This window comes from Berghia stephanieae, chromosome 8, assembly GCF_034508935.2.
Source record: "Berghia stephanieae isolate SIO BIC M18660-M18661 chromosome 8, UCSD_Bste_1.3, whole genome shotgun sequence".
Taxonomy (NCBI): Eukaryota; Metazoa; Mollusca; class Gastropoda; order Nudibranchia; family Aeolidiidae; genus Berghia; species Berghia stephanieae.
Genome location: NC_088367.1, coordinates 56,353,203 through 56,363,217, shown reverse-complemented (window position 1 = coordinate 56,363,217; position 10,015 = coordinate 56,353,203). Strand labels below are relative to the sequence as shown.

Below are 10,015 nucleotides of genomic sequence, written 5' to 3'. Positions count from 1 at the left end.
TTACACATAGTTTTGTGTGTTGGTCCGTTATACTTCCGGATGTCAATGTTGTAGGTTTCTTAGCTAAGCGCATACTATCTATAAACGTTTAAAGTTACACATAGTTTTGTGTGTTGGTCCGTTATACTTCCGGATGGCAATGTTTAAAATATTATCATAACTATGAGTGTTATGTGGTGCGATGTGTGTGTGTGTGTGTGTGTGTGTGTGTGCGATGTGTGTGTGTGTAATGTCATTATCATAATCATATTATTGTTATCATTATTATCATCATCACTATCAATGTTATTTATTATTATTATTATTATTATTATTATTATTATTATTATTTTATTATTATTATTATTATTATTATTACTATTATTATCATCATCATCATCATCATCATCATCATCATCATCATCATCATCATCATCATCATCATCATCATCATCATCAGCAGCAGCAGCATCATCTTAATAATAATAATCATCTCCCTCTTGAACTTGTTCATATCATCATCATCATCATCATCATCATCATCATCATCATCATCATCATCATCATCATCATCATCATCATCAGCAGCAGCAGCAGCAGCATCATCTTAATAATAATAATCATCTCCCTCTTGAACTTGTTCATACAATTAAAAAAGGAAAAAAAATCCAACTCCCTCATTTACACTACGCACCTTCCCTCCTCCCCCTACTTCTCTACGAGTCAATGAACCACTATCAAAGCAACCAGTCCCCGTCTCATTGTTCGGGAGGAAGAGGGGAGGTAATGGAGAGACAATAATAATATTCTTTCGATTCAAGTCTTTGTGTCTGTTTATGTGTATGTCATTCAACATAGACAATAATTTGCACCTCGTACCTAGCTATAGATGTCTCTCTGCGCCGAAACGTCAATAATGTGATGATAACATGAATGCCAGATATATTTTATTAAATTGCCGAAAAAAGTAAAGTCACAACGCCAAATGTAGAAATTATTCCTCGTAATATTTTACATTAAAAAAAATTCAATTTTAAAATCGTGTTTAGCTAGGTGCACATTTATAGGTCTGATAACAGAACACAATTATGGGCTTGATTTAACGTTGTTGTAATGGACATTTCTTTTTCGTCGGTTTGAGAATTACACCAATGAGACAATAAATAACAATTTGGGCTATCAGACCTGATCTGCAAAATACACGTCGGCGAATATAAATACTTTTACTTAAGGAAGAAGAACAAATAAGCTGTCAATCTGTTTATAGTCTTTTAATTTTAAAATAAGCAAATAATTTGGAAATTACAATTATAATATGAAGAATTAAATTACAGAAGAGCATTTATGATTCATTTGGTATTACGAACGCCAAAATGGCAATTCTTGATGATAATAATAATGTTGATAAATATGTTTACCAAATTGTACTAAACGAACTAAACGATCTTTTTTCCGGGAAAGAACCGTTATTCTTTTAAAAAGTGGAATATTGATCTTCCCTATTTATTATAAATGGGACGTTACAAATTCATTGTAAGGATAAATGGTGGCTCATAGAACGATCCTTTTTATAATGGAGTTCAAAATCAGAAATATTGTACGGATGTTCATTTACAGCTTACAGCAAAAGAAACTTCTTTGAGCATTGTTTTTATCAAATTCATGGCGTTCAAGGTTCGACTTTCATTCAATGTAAAAGAATAGGTATAATACGAATTTGTTATTATAATCTTTCATTCAATTTAGACTACAGAGAACTTGATATAAAACGAGCGAATTTTTTCACCTTAATGGGGAATTCTTAATTTCTTTCCCGTGGATGTTTCGACACAATTAAATCTTTAAAAAACATTATTTTGCTCATCAACCCCCCCCCCCCACCCCATTTCTAGATCAGTAGTAATTTGGCTACTTTCACGCAAACTATATGGCCACCAGCGAGAACAACAGCGACGATTATCGTCGATGAAAGTTGAAACAGTAACGATGAAAATCAAGAAGATAAGTTCCTCAACTGACTGATAGCATGACTGTTGGTAAGTTTGCTTGATAACGGAACTTTTACAATTTGCTCCCATTCTAATCTGCCGAACCTAAATAAAATGAATACTATTATTATCGTTTTTAAATAGATGTATGAATAATATTCGCCCGTGTGTTGCCACCATCATTATCATCGCTGTGTTACTAGACTCTGACTCTACCATCATCATCATCGACAGTTTGTCGACGAAGCTCAGCTGGCACAGTGCACGGATAATAGGTGATTATGATTATGACGATTACGCGATACAATATGATACAACATATGTTGAGTTTTCAACGAGCAAAATTGTATTTGACTCTCGGGAACAATGGTAACGATGTTGACAATGTTGAGAGAATGCCGTCGTTAGTTTGTTGTGTTTTTGTATTGTTATTGTTATTTTTCGTTTCATTAGTCATTAGAATTAGAAAGAATGTTATCGAATTGTGAATAGATGTAGTATAGGTAATAAATAAGTAGAAGTGACACTGTCGGAAAGTATTCCCCTATAATTATAAACTGTTTTTATCGTGAGTTTTCGCAATTATAATTAATTGGGCCTATATAGGAGGTGACAAAGTCGGGATAGCTGTTCTTAAAGACGTGTTTTATTTTTCTTTCTCTTTATTTTTGACATTTTTCTTCCTGTTTTTAAAAGTAAAAATTAAAGTTTACTGTCGTGACTTTTGAAGAATATTTTCTTTCCCCCTCTCATTTCATCAGTTAAAAAAAAAAAAGTTTCATTTACAAGATAAAAGAAATTCAACAGAAAAAAAAAGATAACCGCTCCCGATATTACCAATTTCAATTGCATTACCGCTTGATTGAACTTGAACTTGCCGCTATTCTATCAATTTGAATTCATTTCTTTAAACCAACTTCTTTTTCTTCTTCTTCTTCTTATTCTTCTTCTTCTTCTCTCTCTCCGTTTCTCTCTTTGTCCTCTTACACACACACACACACACACACACACACACACACACACAGACACAAACACAGAGACACACACGCGCACACTCACATACACACTTGTTCCCCTCTCTTCCTCAGTCTGATTGTTAATTGTGAAAGTTTTCTTGACGACAAGGAAAAAATGAACATGATACAATTACAGATTCGTGGTTACTTGTCATAAATGAAATATTTTCTGTTTTTCTTCTCTTTCTTCTTTTTTTTTTTTCTTTAATTAGAACATGCGTTAAATTTGAGTTGTGCCATTGTTACCACTGCTCTCTTTATTAATTTAAAAAAAAAAAAAAGATGTGGTGATATATATCACGTTTTAGTAAAATTGAAGTAAAGTGCTCCACGTTTAGTGGATATTGCACTATATAAAAACAACCCAAAAAAATTCATCTTCTTTAGTGTGTCTTCTATCCCCTTATAACAGTTTTCCAACATGCTTTCTGTCTTTGTCTTGGAATGAGATTACTTGTTTTTTTTCCAAGGCCCTGGTCGGAGTCCTAGCTGGGAGGGAAAGTCAAATGCATAGTTATTGTTTTGGGAGATGATATTTTTTTCCTTGTAAATCATCTCTCTGTTATGTATTATTATATTTGTTATTTTCAATGTATAATGTAAGCATTTGAGTGTATTCCTCTTTGTTGGATTTTGTGCCTTTGTCTGGATGAGACTTATAACTGATCTCAAACTAAGTACATTGGTGGTATGCTCTTGGAATCTACATCTGATCCCTATTTGTTCCCAGTTCCCCTATGCCTTACTTTTTCTTGGGTGCTTTGATTGTATTTCTAGAACTTTTTACTATCCCATTTTCTTCCTTTTTACTGGTGCTGATATAACCTAAATGTGTTTCAAGTGCTGTAAAACCCTTAAAAACAAACATCAACAAAACGTCATCTTCTTTGACATCGCCACTCTTCTTGTCAATGCTTTTCTACTGTCTAAACTTGATTTATTGTAAATCCCTTTTAAGTTAAGTAATATGTATCAGGAAAGACACAACAGTTTGCACATGTTCAAAATAGACCTGCTTGACTAATTACGAGGAAAAAGAAATATGATTCAGCAATACCACTCGTTATCAATCTTCATTGGGTTCCTGTCCAAAAAAAGAATTATTATACCCAAAGTATGTGTTATTGTTGTTAAAAACCGTAACAATTAAAAACATCCTACTTCAAATCGTCAAATCGTTTTTCTACTCGGCTCCTAGTTATTGGAATTCTCTGGGCACCTTCAAATCTAGACTGAAATATAAGCTTTTTACTTTGTGATTCTTGTTATGTGATTTACCAAATCGTATTTAATTTAGAATAGTCTTGTGCTTTGTAGTTGATGTTTGAGAATGATGACGATGAATGCATAATAACATTATTATATCTGAGAGATAGAGAGAGAGAGAGAGAGAGAGAGAGAGAGAGAGAGAGAGAGAGAGAGAGAGAGAGAGAGAGAGAGAGAGAGAGAGAGAGAGAGAGAGAGAGAGAGAGAGAGAGAGAGAGAGAGAGAGAGAGAGAGAGAGAGATGCTTTTCTATATACGAGGGCTCTTTCAGAAATAACCGAAAAATGCCCATTGCTCAGCAACCAGTGGAAATTTTTTAATTCTGTAAACGACATGATATTCCTTATTTCCTTACGGATATTCCCAGAAATTATGAAGTGCATCATTTTGCACAATGAATTTCTAGACGATTTTAAAGATGGCGGCCCACCTTGAAACTTGGTCAAAGGAGGAAATCAGAGCTGTCATACGTTTTTTGAACGCCAAAAGTCTGAATCCTACCGAAATTCATAAAGAACTTCAGAGTGTATATGGTGAGCATGTTATAAGCTGTACACAAGTCTATCACTGGTGTAATTTGTTTGAAGCCGGCCATTCCGACTTGACAGACAGGGAAGGGAGAGGGCGTTCGATAACGGCGACGTCAGAAGACAATGTGAAGCGAGTTGATGAGCTTATTCGTCAAGACAGGAGGTTGAAACTTCATGAAATCGCAAGCAGTCTTGAAATTTCGGAAACTTCTGCCCATAGAATTGTATTTGATGAACTTGGCTACAGAAAAGTCAGCGCAAGATGGGTTCCTAAGCAATTGACAGACAATCATAAAGAACAAAGATTGGACATCTGCAGGGAACTTTTGAGAAGAAGCAAGAGCTCACGCAGGGTTCACGGGCATACTGCCAACGCCGGCGGAGACTTTTTAGGGTACGATGTGACTTTTCTTGACAGCATAGTCACCGGTGATGAGACTTGGTTGCACCACTGCACCCCAGAAACAAAGCAAGATTCGATGACATGGAAACATCCATCCTCACCTGTCGCGAAGAAATTCAAAGTCATGCGGTCAGCAAAGAAAATAATGGGAACTGTTTTCTGGGACAGTCGCTGTGTTATTCTGTTCGAAACCTTACAACCTGGAGAAACAATCAATGCTGCAAGGTACTGCCAAACTCTTGACAAGCTTAGGGAGGCCATTCGCAGAAAGCGCCCAGGGTAGTTGACCAACGCTACACCCCACACAGCACGAGTGAAGCAAGGTTGGCTAGAGAAATATGGATGGGAGATTTTGCCACACCCACCACACAGTCCAGACCTCGCACCATCTGATTATCACCTCTTTGGGCCACTGAAACTTGAGCTGGCAGGAAAGCGCTTTGATGTCGATGAAGAGCTTGTTGAACATGTGCGGAAATGGCTACAAAACCTTGACGGAAATTTCTTCCGAGAGGGTATCTATTCCATGGTGCGGCGTTGGCAGAAGTGTGTCGACAGACTTGGCTGTTACGTAGAGAAATGAAGGACGAGTCAAGGTATGAACACGTGCAAGAATTTTGTTGATAGCATAAAAAACGCGGATTTTACAGGCATTTTTCGGTTAATTATGAAAGAGCCCTCGTATTTGACATTTTCTTAACTTTATCAAATAGCAAAAAAAAGAAAAAAAACCCCCAAAAACTTGGCATATTACAAAATTTACATTTTGATAAACTGTTGTGAAAGTCAATCTTAAGAGTTCACATTGTATATAATGTGAACTCTGAAGATTTTAGTAATTATATAAGATATTTTCAAACTTAGTGAATATATATTTTTTTCTTTCTACAGGATGTAAACATGTAGTCAACTCAATGAGGACTTTTGTCTTTCAAGAAAAATTCAACTTTTCATCTTGTCGACAATCACAATCAGGCAATTTGTAACAAGTCCATTCTGTGACGATCATCATCAACATCGCCATGCAGTTTGTTCGTCACCACAATGAGCGACCATTCCCCTGTCCTACTTGTGGCAAGAGGTTTACACAGAAAGCTCATCTCATCATTCACAAACGAACACATACAGGCGAAAAACCGTATGCGTGTCACATTTGCCACAAGAGATTTGCACAATCTTCTCACCTCGCAGTTCATAAACGGGTTCACACCGGTGAAAAACCGTTCTTCTGTAATTTTTGTGGCATGGGATTTTGTCGACGGCCTCGTTTAGAAGCTCACGTTTTGCAACACATGATCAAAGATGGTGTGGTTCGGCAACAACAACAGCGTTCAATGCCGGCATCGGGTGAAATGGGAACGGGTCACGGGGGTGCGAATATGAATCTTAGTCTCAATCAGGAGTCACTGGATGCCGCGGCACAACTTATAGAATTGAAAATGAAAGGGGGAGGGGGAGGAATATCGATTTCGGATGTTCGTGGCACTGATCCATATTCTCAATCTCAGATCAAATCAGAGCCCGTTAACGATGAAGAGAGGATGCGGCTTAGGGGTAATTTACAAGGGAACAACAACAACAACAATAATACTCTAGTGATGAATGAGATATCGGCTTTTAATAGCAAAGGGGTGATTGATGTCATAGGCGAAGACCCGAAAGAAGATGACATTTTGAAATTGAAACAGTGGGGCAATAAAAATGATGCTGAAACCTCGGCTGATTTAGGAAAGTTCGCCTCATCGGGGTTAACAGAACTCAACAGCATCCAACAACAAGCTCTGAATAATTCCCTGGTCATGCCATCCCCAAACCCAGCTATGTTGTCCCCGACCCAGGCATCCTCCTATCATCACACGGCGGCTGCCATTGGGAATCAGAACCTCACAATGTCCGGCCTCGTGCGGACAAATTCTCGCGTGTCTCTCATCGACTTCACAGCTGATGACATCCTTCAACATTTGTTGTCCCGGGACGACATCAAATCATGTGACTTTTGTTGTTTGGTATTCAAGGATCCCGCTATGTACTACTTGCATCGAAGCATGCACGACAAAATGGATGTGCGGTGCTGTAATCTCTGTGGGAAGTTGTTAAAAGACAAATACGACTTTACAGCTCATTACCTCAATCAACACAAGTGATTATTTATAGTTTGATTTAATGTAAGAGGTTGAAAAAACAATATTCAACATTTTCAATCCTGCTTACATTTTGCATACTAGTCTCTATCTCAATCGTTTATGTACCTATATATCTGAATGGTTTATTCCATGACCGGACACCTTCTCGGAGTCAGTTTTTCAGATGACCAGTAAACTGTGACTGTGACACTATTTTGAGATGATACAGCTGTTCTTCAATAATGTATTGGCATGTAATATGTAAAAACAATTTTTTTGTTTCTTATACATGCAGAATCCAATTATCATGAATACGTCAACAAACAATCTTTTTTGTTGTTGTTTTTTTGTTTTCTTTTGGTCACATTGATCTGTTTTGAAATTTATAACTAGTGTTATTGAGACTTTATATAAGGATTTAATATAAAGGAGTTTATTACTAGATGGTTATTTAAAGTTGATGTCAATGTATTTAGATGTAGTTTAAATGACTGAGAATTAGAAGACAATCTAGGAATGTGGCTAGGTACGGCACGGGTGTAGTTGTTTCAGGGGTCTGCTTGAACGATTGTATCTTTTCTCCTTTGTGTTCATGTTTATTTTTTAGGTTTCTGTGATCAAAGAATTTTAATTTATTATTTATTGTCCCCTTGTGTTGTGTACATCTTCATTTTCTTGGGCACGGAAATAATGATCTAAAAGTGTTGCAAGTTGCAAGTGCCTTTTTGTTCAAAACCAAAGGAGACTAGGAATTCTTTTAGTCTTTGAAGTACTATCAATCAGAAAAGAAATAACAAAGTTTTCAGTTTATTATCAGTTGTTAATAATTAAATTTATTTTTCTTTCGTGTTTTACCATGTTTTCACTGTAAAGTCAGAAGTTTTTTTTCTGTGAAATCTGAGGTCGAGGGTGTCAATCAATGAAAATAAGTGTGGCTAAGGCAAAAAGTAACTTCCTAAGTTTTTAAAAAAGTAGGCAACTTGTATGGTGATATAAAGATTTCGTTTGTACATATTTTTATTCTAAAGTTCAGGTGGGAACAGATGCTAGCCTATATACCTTTAATATTAATATAAAGTAGCATTTGAATTTTTATATGTGCTATAAAAAAAAAACGCTTCTATTCCCCCCTCCCTCCTCTTTTATTCTAGTCCTATGTCATGGAATGTGGATTTCGATGCTTGTTTATTGTTTTTTAACACACACAAAAAACCAACAACCCCCCCCCCCCCTCCCCCCCCCCCCCACAAAAAAAACAAAAAAAAAAAAAACGGAAGGCAAGGAATCGGAAGAAATTGTTTGAAAGCTCTGATTGCCATCGAGATAAATTAAGTTTATATCAGATCCTTACAACTTATCCTTACAACTTAAATTTGAATATGTTTTAAATGTATAGAATATGCTAGACTGTATCTCATAACCATTCCAATGATAAGGGCTTGCTTTACTGTATCAAATAGACGCCTACCCCATATTTTTAAAAGAATTTTTGCGCACCGTCCCACCTGGAAGCTTATTCGCTACTCTCCCCCCCCCCTCTCCTATTAATTTCAATTCATGAAATGTTTGGTGAAAAAGGTACTCTCAATGCTGTCGTTTTATTTACTAGCAGTATATTTGATTGAAAGAAAATCATTTTATACACACATCTCGCCTCGTCCAAATTAGAAAATGCACCCCCATCCCCCATATATTGGTCAAATTGCGCACCCCCCCCCCCCCTTCTATTCCGACCATCCCTCTCCCCTTCTATTGAAGTTTGACCAAAGTGCACCCACCCCCCTTTCTGTTACTACCCCCACCCTCCCACACCCCTTCTATTTGATATTATCGAATAGAGCCAGTAGTAGTATTAGATGTGAAGAGAAATTAGACTTGAAATATGAAAACAATTACTTCCAAATGAAGTTGCATTTATGTACAGTATGTCTGCTTCTTGTAACTGATTTAACCCGTTAACTGTTGTACTCTGGAAAAACTCGTGTATATTAAAAAATTTGGTCAAAAAAACTCGACCTTCAAATATCGATCGATTTAAATGACCCCAATCTTAGCAAAAACTCTCAAACCTGGGACTTCACGGCAGAGCAGTTATATATATATGGGTACTTGTGGGCACGAGAATGCTCGATAATATTGGTTAGAGGATGTAAAATATGTAAGAACACACGTTATTCTGTCGAGACAATCGCTTCGATGGGTCTCCATCTATTCGGTCGACAATAGATCTGTAGTTTACTTTCAAATGAGTTCCATGTTGTTGTTTTCCATCCTTATTTTTTGTTCCGGTGTGTATGTTATTGACTGGGTGGTGATTAGGTCAACTGAAGAGATGGAAACCCATCGAAACGATCGTCTCGACGGAATAATACGTGTTCTTACTTATTATATTATTTTATATATTATATATATATATATATATATATATATATATATATATATATATTGTGATAACATTACGTAATCTGTAACTGTCTCTTTACTGAGCTATAAAATAGTTTTGCTTGGAATTGGAATTCATTTTTGTTTTGATTCCTATTCTTTTGTTTCCTCTTTACCAAAATTGAAATAAGATGACAGTGATCATCCGTTGTGTAGTGCATTGTGCGACAAAATCTATCACAGCCGCTTGCTACCTAGATGGAGAATGAAATAGAGGGAGTATTAATTGAGCTTTATAAAGCGCAATATCCACTAAATGTGCTCAAAGA

At 36.3% G+C, this 10,015-nt stretch overlaps 1 protein-coding gene across 3 annotated transcripts; it reads left to right on the top strand.

Annotated features, from left to right (window-relative positions):
• Positions 1-1,912: 1,912 nt before the first annotated feature.
• LOC144978905 (uncharacterized) lies at positions 1,913-9,670 on the top strand. 3 transcript variants are annotated; one of them, XM_078925510.1, is made up of 3 exons: positions 1,925-2,015; positions 2,112-2,242; positions 6,073-9,670. In XM_078925510.1, exon 3 carries the CDS (start codon positions 6,204-6,206, stop codon positions 7,323-7,325), a length of 1,122 nt encoding a protein of 373 aa, XP_078781636.1. In that variant the 5' UTR covers positions 1,925-2,015; positions 2,112-2,242; positions 6,073-6,203; the 3' UTR covers positions 7,326-9,670. The 3 variants fall into 3 exon arrangements, with proteins under 3 accessions (XP_078781635.1, XP_078781636.1, XP_078781637.1); XM_078925509.1 differs by lacking the exon at positions 2,112-2,242 and having other exon boundaries at positions 1,913-2,015; XM_078925511.1 differs by lacking the exon at positions 1,925-2,015 and having other exon boundaries at positions 2,224-2,336.
• The last annotated feature ends 345 nt before the right edge of the window (positions 9,671-10,015 follow it).